General features: G+C 37.9%; 1 protein-coding gene across 7 annotated transcripts in view; it reads right to left on the minus strand.

Annotated features, from left to right (window-relative positions):
- The window catches only part of TDRD1 (tudor domain containing 1), a 40,384-nt gene extending 19,815 nt beyond the window's left edge, over nt 1–20,569 (minus strand). For 5 of the 7 annotated variants that reach the window (XM_088019820.1, XM_088019818.1, XM_088019817.1 and 2 more), the window contains exons 1-8: nt 13,567–13,882; nt 11,231–11,289; nt 4,754–4,898; nt 3,189–3,294; nt 2,427–2,490; nt 1,421–1,525; nt 1,019–1,201; nt 380–523 (exon numbers count right to left, since the gene is read on the minus strand). In XM_088019820.1, coding sequence (XP_087875946.1) covers nt 380–523; nt 1,019–1,201; nt 1,421–1,525; nt 2,427–2,490; nt 3,189–3,294; nt 4,754–4,898; nt 11,231–11,289; nt 13,567–13,864 — 1,104 coding nt within the window. In that variant the 5' untranslated portion in view covers nt 13,865–13,882. Of the gene's footprint in view, nt 1–379; nt 524–1,018; nt 1,202–1,420; nt 1,526–2,426; nt 2,491–3,188; nt 3,295–4,753; nt 4,899–11,230; nt 11,290–13,566; nt 13,895–20,515 lie in introns of those variants that run through there. The other 2 variants (XM_088019816.1, XM_088019821.1) reach the window with 2 other exon arrangements.
- Nucleotides 20,570–21,523: the final 954 nt, after the last annotated feature.

The raw sequence follows: 21,523 nt of genomic DNA on the forward strand, positions 1-21,523 counted from the left end.
TATCCACAGTGCTTTTCCTTTTGGGACTTGAAGCTTAAGAAATTCATGAAAGAATAATTATCCCTCAAATACATATAAATTCAGGTTGCTTCCAGACAACGTAACATAAAAATGATTGTTTTAAAAGAACAGATGGATAAGAAGTCCCTAAAAAATGTAAGTTTCTCATCTAAGGAAGTATTAACTAAATAAGTCTTCTTAAATGCGTCCAAGAAAGCCAATGAGTATTTATCTACATTTAGTAAAAGATGAAAAATATACCAATAGGTACTTTTTTATAATAACCATCACAGAATAGAGCAAATATTGTGACCATCAAAACATTAAAAACAGCTCTCTGGGGACCCTATTAGGAATTTAGAAAGTAAAAAAGACTCACACATGGAGGAAATAAGTCAGTGTTTCTATTTAGTTGGTGAATTCTGTTTACTGGAATTATTTCTTCATTTCCATAATCAATATATAAGACTTGTGCCTTCTTCTGCAGCATATCAATATCTTGTATTATTACTCTGTTCCAGGTCTGAAAGTGGAATATAATGGTGCTTTGCTTCAAAACCATATTTCACAATTTTAGGCTTAAAAACTCTTAGCCAATCTACAGAACATGCAAAGGAAAGGCTATAGCTCTGTTCTGAGGTACTCAATTAACAAGTTAATCTTCTAAGAATCTGGCTAAGAAATCCCTAAACTTGTCTATTTAGGAGACTTTAATGTGCACAATTATTCCCGGGTTAGTCTAGCCCAGGAGACACTATAATACACTAATGCCCCAGCTACAGAAATAAACACAAGCTGCAGGACTCGCCATCGTCTGTAACTGGCAGAAGAGGAGCCCATAAACAGAGCTGGAGGGGGTCACCCAACAGACCTACAATACTGACAGGACCAGAAATGGGAATGTGACCACAGCCTCTGGTTAAGCCAGCAAATGCATTATTAAAAGCTCTGGTGTTGAGTTATAGGACCAAAGTAAGTTAAAACATCATAGTAAATAATTCATTTCATCCGCAGTTACCTGATCAACAGTGTACTTGGCAACACAAACTTCCCCCTTAACAGGAATGTAATCCTCCTCCTGAGCTGTATTCGCATAGGTTTCCTTTAAACTCGCAGGGAGCTGGTTCATGTATTCTAAAACTTCTGAAGAATATAACTGCACATAAAAGTCACTTGGGTGTTTGAATTCAGTAACTGTACCCTTTCAAGAGACAAAAGGTGCAATAATTCACTGAGAATACAAGCAAATGTGAATTTCTTAAAGCTTTCTAACAAGATTGAAAAAAGTTATAAGATAGTTTTTGCAATCAATTTCATCAGTTACATTTTGAAGTTATAAGCTCAAAGTAAAAACAGAAAACAAGGAATAAAAGTCTATAGTCCTTTGGATCTCTGTCTATAGAAATTAAACAACAAATACCTTTATTTCCATGGTTTTCCTGAGTTGTAGACTTCTCAAATCAGAAAACATTATTTTATCAGCACAAATGGCTATTTCTTTAGTAACTCCAAGAGGATAGTCACCCTGGGTTTCAAAAAAAAAACAAAATGCATGAGTGAGGTACTTACACAAGCGCGTGTTTCAGTGGTACTGTGGCCACCATTTGCTGGAATTAAGGCCAAAATAGCCCCCGAGGCTTGAATAAGAGAGCAGAGAAACAGTGTATACCTTCAAGAACCAATAAAACCCACTGTCCATAGGCAGTGTACACAGCCGTGGGAGCACTCAAGAATCAGACCATAATGGTGATAATGTTGAGTTTATAAAATAAAAAGGGGGGTTTAGTGTTTTAAGTTCGCACTTGTTAACATTTTAAAAGAATGAATATTTAAGGAAGTCAGATTTTTTTAAGTAGAAGCTAGGACCAGCTACAGAAGCCTAAAAATTATAGGCGAGCTGAGTACTACTGATATTTTTCAGATTATGAATGATTTAGCCCACATAGTTATCTAAATGGAAGGGGGGATTTACAGAAAAAAAATGCTCCTTCGATATGAGGGCAGTACACAAAGCCAGAGAACGTGTGCATGCAGGGACCACAGAGAGGAGCTCTCTCAGGAATCCAATGATTTTACACCGAGACACAGGCATCTCATCGCAAGTCCTTCTGGGAAGTGCTGGGCACACACAATGCTCAAAAATCCCTAATAGTCACCCAATTGATCATTAAGGTGTACAGATTTATTCAACAGGAAACTTTTGTTTTTAAATAAATACTGGTGCAGGGGCGCCTGGCTGGCTCAGTCAGAGGAGACTGCAACTCGATCTGGGATCTCGTGAGTTTGAGCCCCATGTTGGGGGTTGGTGATCACTTGAATAATCATTGGTGAAATGGAGAAGCTGTAAGTATTTTATTTAGTTTAAGTCCTCTTAATTCAATAAAAGGAAACCATTCAAAATTCTAAAGGCAAAAAGTACATCATACCTCATTTTTCACTTGCATGTTCTTTGTTTCAAAAGGTGATTTCCTATCTTCACATTTGTGGAAACTGAAATAAAGCAGCTGATTATAATACTTATAAGTACAGAGCCAATTAAGAGTAGGGGCCACAATGACTGAGACTCAATCATCAAAATCCAGAAGAAGAAAAACAGCTTCCTTCAGAGTATCACAGTAGTAACAAAGCAAAATAGTCCAGGGCTGGCTATGCAACAGTCTACCCTGTGTGCGGGCTTGCCTCTTCCAAAGCCACCTAATTAAAGGGACATACACAGCCACAATCTCCAAGCCCCAGCTTTCTTATCTACAAAATGGAGATAATCCCTACGTGACCTCAACGGTTTTGAGGATCAAATGAACTTATAGATGTGAAACTGCTTTGTAAACTGGTATATGTCATGCCAGTACGATTTTCGTATTTTAAAATCATAATTCATGAGGCACTGTGACAGTTCTACCTTATCAAAATTCAGGAAAGAACACATGATTAAAAGGCATCCTAAAGCTCTAATTATTACAAACACAAACTTAAAAGTTCTAACTCTGAGTATGTACTAATAAAATTATATTCATGAAAACTCAGTCCTAAATTTGTAAGCTCTTCATTTCAGATTTGCATCCTTTATGTTACACCTCAGTAAATAAAATAACTTCTGCATAGTTATGGCCTGCTTACCTCATTCGATTTTTACCCCATCAAAAAAAAATCCTTTTAAATATTCTCTAATAAATAAAAATTATACTTACTTTTGTTGAACAGGTTTGCACACGATGCTGTGTGCTGACCAGTCCCTTCTCTGGCATGCTATGGAGCAATAGTATGTCTGCTTGCACTGTGAACACCTCAGCGATCCTACAGAACACAGCCCGTAACATCACCAGTGTTTTACTCCAAGTATTTGTTGCTGAGAGCAAGACATTTTCAAAGACCAGACATATCAATCACCATTCTATTAATCACGTCAAGATTACTTGAAGAGGATTATGCTGTTTATGATTAGGCGTTAAGATTAAATTCTTAAAGCTCTCTCAAATTGCAAATAGGAATGCAAAGGTGAAAATGAAAAGGACAGACTGAAAACCTAACTATCTTAAAGTAGAACCCAGAACACATTATAAAAGGAACAATCAAAGGAAATAGAAATTGTGTGGTAGTGAAAACAGACTTGTGCAAGCAGACTCTGACATGGCTTATTACCTCATGCCACTAAAAAAAATATATAAAACAAAAAACCAATGAAGGGAATCACACCCAGAAAAACCCAGGTGGTTTTTTAAATAAAGTATTAAAAAATCCTATGAATATACAGGCAGAAAAAAAACACATAAAAAAAACAACAACAAAAAACAAGGCTGGGCTCGAATGCTTCTACTCAAAAAAAGAAAAAAAAAAAGCTAAATATTCAAATAGCCAGTAAGCACATGAAATACTGCTCAAGATCATTCACTGATCATGAGGGAAATGCAAGTTAAAACCACAATGAGATACCAGTACACACCCATGAGAAGGGCTAAAGTTGAAAAGACCAACAGCACCAAATGACAGAGATGCGGAGCACGCAGAACTCATTATCATTGGGAATGTAAAATGGGACAACTACTTAGGAAAATGGCTTGGCTGTTACCTACCCTTTGATTCATCAATTATACTCGTGGTATGTTCCCAAGAGAAATGAAAACCTATATCCACACAAGGACTTGTACAAAAATGTGGAGAGAGCTCTATTCATAATAGCCAAAAGTTAACACAAACTTAAAGGAAGCAAAAATGTTCGATAACAACACAGATACACTGTGATATAATCATACAAATACTACTCAGCAACAGAAAATAGCGTACGTAGAACATGTACTAATAGCAAAAATACTATTCTAAAAGAAAAAAAAAGCTTTACACATAAGAATACTATAAGACACCATTTATATGAAGTTCTAAAAGTGGCAAAATTAATTTATGGTTAAAAAAACCCCACTGCAGTTGCCTCTAGCATCTAGAGAAACTAGAAGGGGCTAGGAGGAACTTTCTAAGAAGATGGAAATATTCTGTATCTTGATAGGCGTGTGAGTTTGTGCATGCCAATGCATGTAAATTTTATCACAAACAAAACTACAGGAAATAACTGAGTGAGGAAGCAGCAAGAGTGGAAAGGTATGGATGGATGAACAACTGTAGGATGCTGGTAGCTGCTGAAGCAGAGAGATAGGTATAGAGCACAGATACACTATTCTGTTCATACTTAATATTTTTGAACTTTCCATAATAAAAATATTTTCAAATGTGTGAAAAAGACATGTTAGGGAAATATGCTTACCAAACAGGCCACAGCGATGGCAAGTTGTTGACCGAAAAGGAGGTCCTAAGGAGTTGAAGAGTGCTGAATTATTTATGGACAAGGAATTCTCAACCAACCTGTGTATTTTTTTTGACTTTGCAGGAGGCATGTTATTGCTAGGCTCCTATTAAGAAAAGAGAAGAGCAATATTAAAACTTGGTAGTAATTTTTTTGAAATACCGTATTTGGGATTTCCTCTTCTGGACAGATAAAAGAGATGTACCTTTCCCTATTCCTCCCATTACATGCTACTAAAAAACCCTGGACTTACATATAAACAAACATAAGCTGATTTTGACAAGAAGGCAGCAGATAGGCTAGGAAACCTGGGACCCAGAGAAGAACAAGACAATGAGTTTCTTGATTTTTCTTTTTGCTTCATATATCCCAGACACAGTGCTGGAGAAGCCAGCAACCCAAAATGCCAAACAGTACAGACAATAAAGTCCCCAACAGAAAGTCTACTCTCCTTAGCCAAAAGACCAGGAAACGGGCAGCCCAGCAATACAGAAAACCAGTAACTGTTCTACCCTAGACAAACACCACAGAAAACACTATGGCCCTGTTCTAGAGCAGGGAGCTGGCACTTCATCTCTGGGAGTCTCCCCATAAAGACCATGTGGGGAACCTGGACTTCCACCCAGCAGGTACGAGTGTCCCCTCTACCTCAACACCATCATTGGGGTGGTGGAAGAGGAGACCCAGTGGACAATGAGAACTTTTCACCACCATTCAAAAGTAATGAGTGTCTCAACTCTCCCCCTCTAATTCTCCTCCCTGGCCCACCTACCCTCTTCCCACTCCATCCCACTTCCGTATCAGTAAAGAGGCACTCATAACTCCCAGTCAGGGAGGAGGTATCACATGAGGCCTACCTGGAAGCTGGAACTCCCACCCTCACCCCAAAGCAAGGGAGAGCACCATCTTGAGTGCCAACTGAGGCTGAGTGGGGCACCTGGACATCTACTCCCACCTGGCAGCACCCACCTTCCTCTGGTATAGGGTCAGAGGAAGCTAGCTAAAACAAAGTTTAAATAAGATACCCCAAATGTGCCAGTTTCAATAGAAAATAACTTGTCTTACTATGAAAAAGGAAAATCACAATTGAATGAAAAAAAAAATACCAACATCAAGACAACAGAAAAGTTTGACAAACATTTTAAAGCAGCCATCAATACTTCAATAAGCAATTATGAGCACGCTTGAAACAAATGAAGAGAGTCTCAGCAAAGAAACAGAAGATATAAAGAAGAACCAAATGGAAGTTTTACAACTGGAAAGTAAAATAACAACAAAAAAAACACAATGAGGGACGCCATGGCAGAATGAGAGAATAGAGGTAAGGATCAGTAAACTTGAAGACCGAACAATAGAAACTGCCAAGTCTAACAAGAGAGAAAAAACAAAGTGGAGAAAAGACTAAATTAACAGAGCCTCAGAGACCTATGGGACTGTAACAAAATATTTAACATTCATGTCTTTGGAGTCCCAGGAGAGGAAAAAGGCAGGGTGAAGTAGTTCTCAAAAAATGCCCCATACTTACAAAATTTGGCAAAAGATATAAATCTACAAATTCAAGCTGAGCAAGTCCCAGACCAAATTAAAGAAATCCATACCAAGATGCATGTAGTCAAACTTCTTCAAGCTAAAGACAAAAAAGATTAAAAGCAGAGAAAGGGAAAGGACATCTTACTTACATGGGAAAAAGTAATTCAGAAGAGAATAGATTTCTCAACAGATACCACAGAGAGCGGAAGGAAGTAATACATTTTTTCAAGTGCTGAAAGAAAAGAACTGTTAGCTTAGAAACTTATCCAGGGAAAGTATCCTGCAGGAATAAAGAAGAAATCAAGACATTCCTGAATGAAAGAAAACTAAGAATTTGTCACCAGCAGACCTAACCAAAAAGAATGGCTAAAGGACGTTCTCTAAACATAAAGGAAATAAAGGAATGTTGGAACAAAAGGGAAGGAAGAACATATTAAGCAAAAATACAATAAGCATTATAGACTTAATAGAAAAAAAATGAAGTAAAATGAAACTGAAGAGAAATAGACAATATATAATTATAGTTAGAGACCTTAATATCCCTGTCTCAACAATTAATAGAACTACATAGAAAATCAGTAAGAATACAGAAGAACTCTAGATCACCATCAACTAACGGATTCTGTTAGACATTTATAGATCATTCTACCCAACCACAGAATGGACATTCTTTTCAAGTGCTAACAGAACGTATACTAAGACCACACAATGGGCCATAAAGCAAAGCTCAACAAATTTAAATCACACAGGATGTTTTTCAACCACAGTGGTCTCAAACTAGAAACAACAGTAATTAACAAATAATCTTCAAATATTTGAAAACGATATACTTCTAAACAACTCAGGAGTCAAAGAGGAGGTCTCAAAGGAAATTAAAAAATGTTGAACTCATAGAAAATGAAAACATAACAAATCAAAATTTTTAAGACACAGTTAAAGGACGGCCAAGAGGTAAATTTATAGCACTAAGTTCACACATTAGAAAAGAGGGAAAGTCTCAAATCAGTAATCTAAATTCCCATCTTAAGAACTTAAAAAATAAGAAAAAAACATGCCCAAAGCAAACAGAAGCAAGGAAACAAAGATAAAAGCAGAAATCAATGAAATTAAAAATAAAAACTTGGAGAAAAAAAAAAATCAACGAAAGAAAGACCTGGTTCTTTGATAAGACCAAAAAAGGGGCACCTGGGTGGCTCAGTAGGTTAAACATTGGACTTCAGCTCAGGTCGTGATTTCAGGGTCCTGAGATCAAGCCCCAGGTCAGGCTCCCCACTCAGCAGGGAGAGAGCTTCTCCTTCTACCTCCCCCCACCCACCCAGCTCCTACACATACTCTTTCTCTCAAATAAATAAAATTAAAAAAACATCAATAAAACTGATCTAGCAAGACTGTTTGAAAAATAAACAAGATAAATTACCAATATCAGGAAAGAAACAATGTATACCTTACTACAGACCCTGAAGACATAAAAATAATGGAATACTTTGAATAACTCTACACATTCAGATTTCATGATGTAGCCAAAATGGACCAATTCCTCAAACACCACAAATTATCACAATATGAAAAAGATAATGTGAATAGTCCTATAAATATTAAAGAAATTGAATAATCTTAAAACACCAAAAAAATAAATCTTCACACTTATATGGTTTTCACTGGAAAACAATACCAAATGTCTAGAGAATTAACACCAATCCTATACAACTTCTCTTTCAGAAAAGTAATATTACCTTGGTTCCCCAACCACACAAAGATAGTAAGAGAGAGAAAATTATAAACTGCTTATAAAAACAGATGTAAAAATCCTACTCAAAATGATACCAAATATAATTCAGCAATATACAAAATTAACTATACACCATGCCAAAGTGGAGTTTATTCCAGGGATGCAAGACTGGTTAAATATTTTAAAACATCAACAAAGGGGCACCTGGGTGGTTCAGTCAGTTATTCAGCTCAGGTCATGATCTCGGGGTCCTGGGATCGACCCCCACATCAGGTTCCCTGCTCAGTGGGGAATCTGCTTCTCCCTCTGCCTCTCCCCCCAACCCCCGCTTGTGCTCTCTCTTGTGCTCTAATAAATAAAATCTTTAAAAAATTAAAAAATTAAAAAATCAGTGTAATCCACCATATTAACAGGTTAAAAGATCAGGTATCAATGGATGAAGGAAAAGCATTTAGAAAAGCTCAACACCTAGTCACGATCAAAACTATCAAAAAAATAGGAACAGAAAATTTCAACAAGTTGATAAGGATCATCTACAAAAATCCCATAGCTAACAGTACACTTAATAGTGAAAAGACTCAATGCTTTCCACTGAGTTTGGAAATAAAGCAAGATATCCACTGTCACCATTCTTTTCTTTTTTTTAAAGATTTTATTTATTTATTTGAGAGAGAGAATGAGAGATAGAGAGCACGAGAGGGAAGAGGGTCAGAGGGAGAAGCAGACTCCCCGCCGAGCAGGGAGCCCGATGTGGGACTCGATCCCGGGACTCCAGGATCATGACCTGAGCCGAAGGCAGTCGCTTAACCAACTGAGCCACCTAGGTGCCCCACTGTCACCATTCTTACTCAACATAGTGCTAGAAGTTCCAGCCAGTGCAATAGGCAAAAAAAAAAAAAAGGACATATAAAGTATACTGAAAAAAAAATAAAACTTCCTATTTGCAGAAGATACAATTGTCTATGTAGAAAATCCCAAGGAATCTACAAAAAAAATTCTCAAAATAAGTGACTTCAGCAAAGTCACAGGGTACAAGAGAAACATGCAAAACCATATTTATATATATTAACAACGAACCTGAGGATATGTGGAAATAGAAACTATAACAGCATTTACAATCACTAAAAAAAAAAAAAAAACCTATGTGTAAATAACTGCATAGAACATATAAGCTGAAAACTACAAAGTGAAAGAAATCAAAGAAGATTTAAATAAACGGAGAGATTACATTCATGGACTGCAAGATTCAACAAAGCAAAGATACTGATAATCCTCAATCCTTATACAAGTTTAAATCAATTACTATTGGGACGCCTGGGTGGCTCAGTCGTTTAAGTGTCTGCCTTTGGCTCAGCTCAGGTCATGATCCTGGGATTGAGGCCTGCCTGCACTGGGCTCCTTGTTAGGCAAGAAGCCTGCTTTTCCCTCTGCCTGCCTCTTCCCCTGCTTGTGCGTGTGCGCGCTTTCTCTCCCCCTCTCTCCGACAAATAAAATCTTCAAAAAAAAAAAAAAACCAATCAATTACTAACAAAATCTCAGCAAGCCTTTTGCAGATATGGACAAGATTATTCTAAGATGTATACTGGATGGCATGGGAAATATACTAGCTAAAACAATTTTGAAAAAAAAAAAAAAGTGAGAGAAATCACTGTACCCAACTTCAAGACTTACTACATAGCACCAGTACTGTGTGATACTGGTGGAGGGATATATAGACAGGTCCATGGAAAATAGAATAAATACGCCTAATTTTTGACAAAAGTGCAAAAGCAATTCAGTGGAGGAAATATAACATTTTTAACAAATGGTGGAGAAATTGGAGAAAAACAAAACAAAACAAACCAAATTAACTCAAAATGAACCACAAATCTAAATATAAAACTATAAAACTTTTTGGAAAAAAAGCCCCAAATTTTCTGTATCTGAAGTAGCAAAGAATTTCTAGACCTGACACCAAAAGCAAAATCCATAAAAGGAAAAGTGATCAGGACATCATTAAAATTAAAAACTTGTGGTCTGCTAAACACTCTGGTTAAGAGATTGAAAAGACAAGCTACAGACTGGGAGAAATCATTTGTGAATCACATATTTGACAAAAGATTAGAATTTAGAACATATAAAGAACTTTCAAAACTGAGTAAAAAAAAAAATCCAAATTAGAAAATGGACAAAATACATGAGTAAACATCTCATCAAAAATGAAACAAATGACAAATATGCACATGAGATGTTCATCACTAGCCATTAGGGCAACAAAAATGAAAACCACTACAAAATATCACCACACGTCTATATGATTGGGAACAATACAAACTCCACCAGCACCACATGCTGGTGTGATGCTGCAGATATTCTTAGTGGGAACACGGAATGGTACAGCTCTGCTGGAAAATGCTTTAGTAGCTTCATAAAAAACTAAATATGCAATACTGCATGACCCAGAAATTGCACTCCTGGGCATTTAACCCAGAGCAGAAACAAAAACAAAAACTTATGTTCACATCAACCTTGCACATGAAGGTTTATAAGAGTTTTAACTGTAATAACCCAAAACTGGAAACCGTGCAGGGGCACTTCAATATGTGAATGTCAAACCACGGACTACTTTTCAGCAATAAAAATAGAACTACTGATACAACAACCCTAGATGAATCTCCAGGGAATTATGAGTAAATATATCCAATCCCAAAAAGTTACATACTGTAGGATTCCATTTATATAACATCCTTGAAATGACAAAACTTTGGATGTGGATTAGATTCGTAGCCTCCATGGTTTAAGGAGGTGATAGGGGCAAGAGGGAAATGGATATGACCATCAAAAAACATGTAAGGGAAAGATGGAAATGTTCTGTATCTTGACAGTATCACTCTCAACATCCTGGTTGTCATATACTAAATTCTGCAGCACATCACGCAGGGAGAAACCAAAACGGCTACACAGGATCTGTATTATTTCTGCATGTCAATTGCAGGGCTGCACTTACAATGGCATAGCATACTACAATTACCTAAAAAGAACTGATTTTTTTTTTTAAAGATACTAGGATAAAGAAAAGGAAGCTTGACCTTCAGTAATATCTGAAAATTGAGTAATTCTTCATTAACACAATACAAAATATGTTTAGAATCTTTTACACCCAAACAAAAACACAAAATAGAAAAAAAACAAAACCTTACACTATTTACTTCTTTGGGTGGTGAACTGTTTCCAACATTTAATGGTGACATTGAGTTTCCTGGAGAGAGAAAACATAAAAGTCAAATATTACTTTATTCCTGAAAATGTACAATATAATATTCAAATAATAAAGCTATACCATAATGGCCTTAAACCTACACTATAAATAAGCAATAACCTACTTTTTCTAATGAAAAATAAGGATTTGTTTGAAACTTAATTACTATTCCTCTTATAATGAATTTATCTCCATTCACTGAGGCAGCAATTCTCAGATTTTTTTGACCTGGACTCATTTACACACTTAGAAATTATTGAGAATCTCAAAGAGATTTTGTTTATATGGCCTATGTCTGTCAATATTTACCAATATTAGAAATTAAGGGGCGCCTGGCTGGCTCAGTCAGTAGAGCATGTGATTCTTGATCTCGGGGTCATGAGTTCAAGCCCCACATTGAGCATGGAGATTACTTAAAAAATGTAGGGGCACCTGGTGGCTCAGTTGGTTAAGCATCCGACTCTTGATTTTGGCTCAGGTCATGATCTCAGGGTCCGGGATAGAGCCTGCGTGGGACTCTGTGCTGGATATGGAGCCTGCTTAAAATTCTCTCTCCCCCTCTCCCTCTGCCCCTCCTCCCCGTAAAAAACTGTTAAAAAGAAATTAAAATTAGAAATTTTAAACTTTTATTTAAAAATAAATGCACTACGTTAACATGATTTTTGTTTTTAAAGCAACTACATTTTCCAAAGCAAAAAAAAAAAAAAATTGTGAGAAGAGTAGCACTGTTTTACATTTTTGTAATGTTTGGTTTAACTCATGGTAGTTGGATTCACATATCTGCTTTTGCAGCCAATCCCCTTGTGTTGCTTTCATTGAAGCATATGAAGAAAATCTGGCCTCTCACAGATATGTGGTTGCAAAAAGTAGTATTTAACAGCCTTCTCAGATAATTATGGGTATTTTCCTTTAACATCATGCCAAAACTCAGGTCGTAGTTTGAGGGGTAGTTGCAATGTGGAATCTAAAACTTTTTCATAATGTGACATTGGAATCCGTTGATTTATCTTGCACTTTGAGTAGATTTTTACCCATGCATGACTGTGCAACATCATGCATTGGTCATTTGGATAAGACTGAAAAACTCTGAGTTATGCAGATCTTCCAAATGTGGACAGATTTCATTACACAGTATTTTAAAAATCATGTGTGTTAGTATCACCACGCATCTCACTGGAAAAGTCTAGGTATTGAGAAGCTGTCACACAGAGTGGCAGATATGGGTTTCCTGAAATTCTCATTTTTGCTCAAAAGCTTAAATTTTATCATTAGCAACAAAATACTGTCAGGTGTTTTCCTTGAAGTGACAGGCTCACTTTGTTCATTTTTGAGAAAATGAATGCTAGATACCTAAATCTGAGTAACGAGAATTTGTTGTTCTTTTCAAGTAAAAATGATGTTCCAAGAAAAAATTTCCATACATACAGCTTACAACTCAATCACACACACACTTTTCATACTTCCCTATGAAGCAGAAGTTAGGGGTAATTCCTATTTTCTTACACAAAATACTAAAAATATCTGTACACAGGTGTCAAGATTTAGTAGTAATTCTTAGTGCTTTGTCAAGGACAGCCCTCACTCAGTAAGGTTCTGGCTTTGTCTTAACCACAAGTTCACAGCAATGAAAAAACCCAATGACCACTAGCCCAGGCAGGTAGGAGCTAACGAGGCATTATTGGTTTACTCACCTTTGCTTTTGCACCATCAGTGTAAAGTCAGCACAACAAAAAAGGCAATGATATTTTAGTATTATCGGGAAAATAGTTTTGACCTCTTGGGAAACCCCAGAGGCCCAAAGGCCATGCACCAGAACTACATCACCATAACATTAAAACATCATATCTGATATACACTCACTAGGCCTCCCCTCCTCCCCATTCAAAACCAGGTTTTTGGAATTAGGACTAAAGGAACATTTTTAAAAATCTAATGAAACAATTTAATATCTTATTATATCTTTGTAAGCATACAATTTGCATGGTATTTTTTAATATGCCAATCTTTAAAAAGGCAGAGATGTCCTTTCTACATTCCTAGTACAGGTCTCCCATTGTGGGAGGAAAAGCTCATTTGTAGACCTTCTCTCCTCTAGAATCTTTTTTGTGATGAAGCTATTTGGCACCTGGCTTTTGCTTCTAAATCTTTAAATGCAAATATTATAAGGTAGCTATTTAGTTGTTCTGTTAATAGTACATGGGTGTGTGATTACATATCTGTGATAAGCCAAAGAAACCACCAGAATCAAGAAGTAGTAAGCCTGTAGTTTTCACTCACCTGTTGACGTCTTCCTGTCTCCTTTGGATCCAACCACCTCTCCATTGATGCTGTTAGGGTTTGAAGATACTGAATTGTCTTCCTGACTAGCCAAATACTGTTTGGTTTGCTCACACAGCAAAAAATTGTTCTTTTTATTTCCATTCTCTGGGCTTTTCAACCGGAAATTAGGGTGGTTAGCATGTGCTCCAGGATTTCTTAAAGAATCACGTAGTGGAAGCTTGTTTTCATTTTTTTCAAAATTAAATGGCTCTGTCATTTTACAAGTAGATGCCTCCAAATTATTTCTTGACATCATATGATGTGGCAATTTAACATTCACAGAAGTCTATGGGAAGAAGTGTATTTAAAAGGCAATTTTTAATTACAAAAGTAGAAGCATTGCAGCTCCAGATGATTTCTTTTTATGTAACAAGTAATGCTCATGAATAATTCCAAAGCAGAGGTAACCGTGATATCACAGCCTGGCCTAAAGGCACAAGAAACAGAAAGATTCTCTATCCGTAAGTACAAACTCCCAAGTTTCACACAATTCAACCACAGACAAAAGGCTAACTCAAGAGACATCAAAAGAGTAATCTCAGAATGCGACACCATTTTTTACTTTACAAGGCTTTTGAAACAACAGGAATAAAAAAAGGACTTTCATGTTTTAAAAAGAAATATTTCCAACCCAGAGCATGCAACTTAATGGTGAAATACAATAGAGGGTATTGTCTTAATCAGGTCATCACCTACCTTTCTAGCCCTCAGAATCCCTCTACCTGCTCCTACTTTAGACACTAGGCTCTTGAATATGCTGAACCCAGCTCGCAATGTCCTCTCTTCCTCCTCATTGGCCTCGCAAAGTCCTTCCCTCCCAGTCATACTTAATGGTTTGCCTCAGTTGACCTCTGTTTGCTCTGTTTTTCCCAAGTCCTCTGCTTTGATAATCTCCAGCTGAGCTTCCATAAATTGTAACTTGTACCTACTGCTTTTAAGGACTTAACTGCATACACTCTTCTCTCAAAATAAGGTACATGTATTGTTACAAAGTGCCTCTCAGAAACCTCTATCCAGACTTTATGCTAGCTTGTTGTTTTGCTATTACTCTTAAAGAATACTAAGTGTCCTGCCCAAGGGAAGTAATAAAAGTGGACAACTTTTCTTTCTGAGGTTGTGACCTACATCTTTGTCTGCTGACCACAGGTAAAACTGCCTATGGTCCCAAAACTGCTCAAGGGGGAAAAAAAAAGCCACAGAATGCTAAACTGGTATGGGTAGTATCTAAATATTGTTTAACATTGTTTTAAAGGGAAGATAAAGAAATAGCAGAAACATCCTCCCTCCTGGTGTCCTAAAAGTTCCATATCATTTTTTGCTTTAAATTAGGCCTACCCTAATCCATGACAATACAGAAAAGATACTGAAATAAAAAAAAAAAAAGAAGGAAATACACAGGCACACTCGAAGAGGGAAACTCTATGGGCCAGATCCTGGGAAGATCCCTAATTGGAAGGCTGCAGATGGGCAGTTATGATGGGAGATCCTGCAGCTGCCAGGGAAAGCACACGTGTGGCAGTAAGCAACACCCCCCCGCCCCAAACACACAAGGATCAGATCCAGTGAGGAGAATGTTGGGTGCAGTAAGAGACAAATACTATGAAGTTACAAAAGGAAAATAAATAACTTCCAGGGAAAACTGGGTGGGCTTAGGAATATTGAGTAACTCCAATGTATAAGAAATATAAAGAATGCACATTAAAATATTAGGGTAACTATCAGAAGAACAAAAACTGCATAATTTTAAAATTACAGAAGAAAAAATCTCAGTCTAACAGGAAAAAAAAAGATTCGAGCACGGTCAATGGAAAACATCAAATAAGATGACAGAACGAAACCTAAGTAATCCAATTATCAATGATTTAGTCTCAAAAGAGAAAAAAGGGAGAAAAACATCCAGCTAGGTGTTATGCACAAGAGGCACACATTAAACAAAATTATATGGCAAGTCTGGAAATAATAGAACTAAAAGATGTGCTATGCAAATAACCAAAAAAAAAAAGATGGAACACAAATATTAATAGCCGATAAAAGAGAACTCAATTTTTTATGTGGATGAAAAACACTGGAGGAGAGCGATCAGCCAAAAATCAGTGAACCACAATGTCCCTAGATCCATAAAACAAACACTGATTAAAGGAGGAGAAATTGAGGCCACAATAAGGCCACATCTGCCTTACACACTGGTCAACAGACAGAAAACAAGTGATATTTTAGTACCACGATAAATTTGATCTAGTAAGGACCAATACAATCAAGAGCATTCATTTTTCCAACACTGGGCATAATGGACTAGAAAAGCCACCTCAACTAACTCCAAAAACACTAAAGCCATGCAAAAACACATTCACCACAGTATACAAATCTCCATCTCAAATTTTGCTTCCCAGAGAATCAGCCTACAACAACCACATGAGCAGGTAAAGGGTTTTGTTTTTGTTCTTAAAAGTGGTAAAATATCACAAAGGAACTAGCAAACATGACTATATGAAACAAAAGATCACAAAAATAGCAAAGAAGCCAGAAAATAAAGATTAACACAAAGATGGAAAATTCTATATCAAAATTTTAAAAATGTGGGATAAACAGTAAAAACATTCAGATACTGTAGCAGACAATGTAACTGACCCAAAGGCCATCTTCTACCTCTGATTTGCCAGCTTGAGTTAGAGACAATACTGGCCATCACTATTCTTCTGAGAATTTCTCAGAAAGCTCTCTGTCCTTTCCCGATGAACAGGAAGAGATTTGGCTGCAGGATCCTTCACCCCTTTCTTCGTGTAACGTAATCAGGAAGCAATAAGCAAAAAGGAAGAGAGCACACCCTAAGGATGGGAGAGCGGAAAAAGGAAAGCATCTGATATCTCTGGCGGTATCCTTGAGTCGGAACACCAGCCCTGATCTTCCTATGCATAGACTCACTGTGGCATCAAATAAACCCAGGAGTTTTCTGTTATTTGCCGCCCAATTGACACAGATACCAATAAAATGTGAGCAAAAGGCATGAACAGAATGCATAAAAGATGAAGATCAGTTGATAAACATAAGGGGGAAAACCTTCAGCCTCATTTGTAATAAAAAGAATAAAATTAAATAATTATGTATTATTTTCTGCCCAGTGTGGGTGTGATTAAAAAGGACACTATTGGGCCTCTGGGTGGCAAAGTCGGTTAAGCAACAAACTTGATTTCAGCTCTGGTCATGATCTCAGGTTTGTGAGACTGAGCCCTGCACTGGGGTCTGTCCTCAGTGCAGAGTGCCTGAGATTCTCTCTCTCTCCCCCTCCCTCCACCCACTCACAGGAACAGGCGCTTACGCGAACGCGCGCTCTCTCTCTCTCTCATAAAAATAGATAAGGGGAACCTGGGTGGCTCAGCCGGTTAAACATCTACCTTCAGCTCAGGTCATGATCCCAGGGTCCTGAGATCCAGCCCCAGGTCTGGCTCCCTGCTGAGGGAGCCTGCTTCTCCCTCTTCCTCTGCCCCTCCCCCCTGCTCATGCTCTCTCTCAAATAAAATCTTAAAAAAAAATAAAGATAAAATCTTTGGAAAATAAAATAAAATGGACACTCATTGCATGGAATATAAATTAGTATGTTCTTATGGGGAGACAATTTGGATATACATATACACACCTGCATGTATGTCTATAAATATATATTTTTTAAAGATTTTATTTTTCAACAGAGAGCGAGAGAGGGAACACAAGCAGGGGGAGTGGGAGAGGGAGAAGCAGGCTTCCTACTGATGCGGGGCTTGATCCCAGGACCCAGGGATCATGACCTGAGCTGAAGGCAGATGCTTAACGACTGAGCCACCCAGGCGCCCCTATAAATATATATATGCTTAAGGTATATGTATGTATTCTTTTTCTTTTCCTTCAATATATATTTATTTTAGGGCGCCTGGGTGGCTCAGTTGGTTAAGCGACCGCCTTCGGCTCAGGTCATGATCCTGGAGTCCCGGGATGGAGTCCCGGGATGGAGTCCCGGGATGGAGTCCCGCATCCGGCTCCCTGCTCAGCAGGGAGTCTGCTTCTCCCTCTGACCCTCTCCCCTCTCATGCTATCTCATTCTCTCTCTCAAATAAATAAAATCTTTAAAATATATATATATTTATTTTAGAGAGAGAGAATCTCAAGTAGATTCCATGCTGAGCAGGGAGTTTGACAAAGGGCTTGATCTCATGACCTGAGCTGCAACCAATAGTTGGACACTTAACCAACTGTGCCACCCAGGCACTCCAGGTATACATGTATTCTTAAAAGTGTTCTAGCCATGCACCCAGTAACCCTATACCTAGAAATCATCCCATTAAAATAATCCTGAACATTGGGGTGCCTGAGTGGCTCCGTCAGTTAAGCGTCCAACTCTTGACTGCGGCTCAGGTCAATGATCTCAGTGTTGTGAGATCAAGCCATGTGTCAGCTCCATGCTGGGCACGAAGCCTGCTTAAGATTCTCTGCCTGTCCCTCTGTCCCTCCACCCACTCCTTCTCTCCCCTCTCAAATAATAATCCTGAACATCAAAAAAGCCTATTTAAAATAGTGAAAAAAATTGGACAAAAAAGTTAACTGTGATACCTCTACTAGACAGAATATTAACACTACCATTTAGAATCCTAGTTTTCAAAAACATAGTAAGAATAGCAAATGAAAATCAGAAACACTGTACAATAACTGCAAAAAAAATAACCCTTCCATGTAAGCAAGATCAATGAAATACATTAAATTTTAAAAGTGTTATGGGGAAGTAGGTTGACAAAAGCAATTTTTACACTCTTTTTCGTTTTCAAATTATGTTGTTTTTTTAAAGATTTTATTTATTTGACAGAGAGCACGCACGCGAGAGTGTACAAGCAGGGGGAGAGGGAGAAGGAGAGGGAGAAGCAGGCTCCCGCTGAGCAGGGAGCAGATGCGGGGCTCAATCCCAGGACCCTGAGATCATGACATGAGCAGAAGGCAGACGCTTAACCAACCCAGGTGCCCCTCAAATTATGTTTAAAAATGAGTTACTTTAATAGAAAAAAGCATTTTAAAGATTAAAATATTAATATTGCATTTAAATTAGGCCTACTTTTCCTCAAGTGTGGTTAATTCTAAATCAAGTAAAGGATCAATATTTAAACCACAAAACTAGGATATAGTCCTCTTCTCAAGACACCAGTGGGACCCCCAATACATAACAGCTAACTCCTGAAATAGCCTTTCCTTTGTCCTTATTTGGTAGGGCTGACAGTCAATCCACAATCAGCTCCTTTCTATCCTGTAGCACGGTTAGCTATAGACAGTTATATCTGTGTTCTGGATTATTTTAAGTACCTTGAGTGCAGAAACCAGGTTTTATTAGAAACATTAACAAAAAAAATACCCTGATTTCTCATAGCACCTACCATGATGTTTTGTACAATGAGGCATTCAAAAGATTTCTATGACGATATACTTAAAATGCACTATTGCACTGTTTTCAGGACAATTGACAGTGAAAATGAAATTCACTGTCTGAAATTACATGTGGCAATCTTAAATGGAGAATTACATCACGTTATGAGGTTTTCTGAAATTTAATAGCAAAACTTCAAGTCTTACATCCACTCTTCCAAGTCCAAAAATTAGTAAATAAATTTGACTTCAGAAAAAACAGTCTTAGAAGTTTAAGCAGCAAATAAAAAGGATTTAAGCTTAAAAGGAGCTCCACCTAGAGTGGAATATGTAGGTTAGAAAGACACCTCACTTACCTCACCCTATTCAGGAATTTTCATTACAACGCCCAGGGCAAATAGACGTGTAGACCTGTTCTATAACTAGAAGCTTCTAACTTCTTTAATTTTGGACAGCCAGGGCTCCTGGGTGGCTCAGTTGGTTGGGCGACTGCCTTCGGCTCGGATCATGATCCTGGAGTCCCAGGATTGAGTCCCACATCGGGCTCCCTGCTCGGCGGGGAGTTTGCTTCTCCCTCTGACCCTCTTCCCTCTCGTGCTCTCTCTCATTCTAATAAATAAAATCTTTAAAAAAAATAATTTTGGACAGCCAACTGTATTGCATTCTTCTTTATAAAATGGTTCACTGCCCAACTGACTGACTCCTGTTGCTGTTTCCATAACCTTTCAATTACCTGAGATGTCTACCATAGCCACTTTCCTCCAGGTCCTTCACCAGCTGATGTAACACCTTCCACGGTCCTCACAAGTCTGGACTTTTCTCTAGTTCATCAGAAACCCTCACATAGACATCCTTCTCCTAACTGAGCACAGGACTAAAGATGAGAGCCAACAGCCGGTCAGCAGAATCATCATACTACCCCTTAGTTTGAAAACTACTTAAAATTACACACTAGCTTTTGGAGTAGCAACCAGGACTACTGTGAGTACACATAAAACTTGCAGCTACCTAACATCTTTTGGAATTTAACTTTTTTAAAAAATGTGTCTATCATATAAAGATTGCTTTTCTTTTGACTTACAGTCCTATGAATTCTAACATGTATTTCAACGTTAAAAAACACCTGTAAGAAAACTGCAATTATCCCTACTCAGCTGCATCCTGTGTCAACCACTGGGCATATCTGAATCTGGAGTGGGCAGACACTATTCCGTAATGCTGTGCTTCCCAACCTTGGGTGGCTGACTTCTGGAATACAGGTACGGGTGTGTTACCAACACCACTGCAAGGGTCATGATACCTCATGGGCTAATCTTACCCAGTTCTAAAACAAGCAGTTTCCCCTATATACAATCTACTATGATTTTACACGCTACTGGTGATGAATAAAAATGTATTTATAGGAGCGCCTGGGTGGCTCAGTCATTGGGCGTCTGCCGTTGGCTCGGGTCATGATCCCAGGGTTCTGAGATCAAGCCCCGCATCGGGGCTCCCTGCTTGGTGGGGAGCCTGCTTCTCCCTCTCCCACTCCCCGTATAGTTCTACAGGAAAACAGAAGGCCTTGGCTTTGTATTGTTCTTTTGTTCTGTGCTTCCTGATCTGACACCAATAAAATGTGAAGCTCCCAAAGGGGCAAACCCTTTCTTGCACTCTCTTGGAATCCTGTTGCCCCTCCACCATCTGGCCAAGAGCATCCCACAATACACCTGCAACCAGTGACTGTAAGCCCTCTCCTTCCTTCTCAGAAGAATAGAAGCTAGAGTAAAATTAATTCTTATCACAGAGTTAATTCCTTTAATACCAAAAGTACTTGCAGCAGATACATAGCTATAATTTTCTTTTTCTTCTCTAATGTTTGCTTTTGTTTTCCTGGTAACCACACGCATTCAGAAAGAATGGATACTCAAAGGAAACAATTCAGTTTTCTGGGGTTGTTGTTTATTTTTAATTTTATTTAAATTCAATTAACATATAGTGTATTATTAGTTTCAGAGATAGAATTTAGTGATTCATCAGTTGTATGTAACACCCAGTGCTCATTATATCACGTGCCCTCCTTAATGCCCATCACCCAGTTACCCTATCCCTCTAACCTCCTCCCCTCCAGGAACCCTCAGTTTGTTTCCTATGGTTAAGAGTCTCTTATGGTTTGTCTCCCTCTCTGATTTTGTATTCTTTTTCCCTCCCTTCCCCTATGTTCCTGTTTTGTTTCTTACATTCCACACGAGGGAAATCATATAATTGTCTTTCTCTGCTTGACTTATTTCGCTTAGCATAATACCCTCTAGTTCCATCCACATCATTGCAAATGGCAAGATTTTTTTGATGGCTGAGTAACAGTCCATTGCATACATATACATTTTCTTTATCCATTCATCTGTCGATGGACATCCGGACTCTTTCCATAGTTTGGCTATTGTGGACATTGCTGCAAACCAAAGAGGTAAAGGACCTGTACTCTGAAAACTATAGAATATTCATGAAAGAAACTGAGGAAGACACAAAGAAATGGAAAAATGTTCCATGCTCATGGATT

This window comes from Eumetopias jubatus, unplaced genomic scaffold (genome assembly GCF_037043125.1).
Source record: "Eumetopias jubatus isolate StellerSeaLion01/CBP00866 unplaced genomic scaffold, mEumJub1_p1.0 scaffold_17, whole genome shotgun sequence".
Classification (NCBI taxonomy): Eukaryota; Metazoa; Chordata; class Mammalia; order Carnivora; family Otariidae; genus Eumetopias; species Eumetopias jubatus.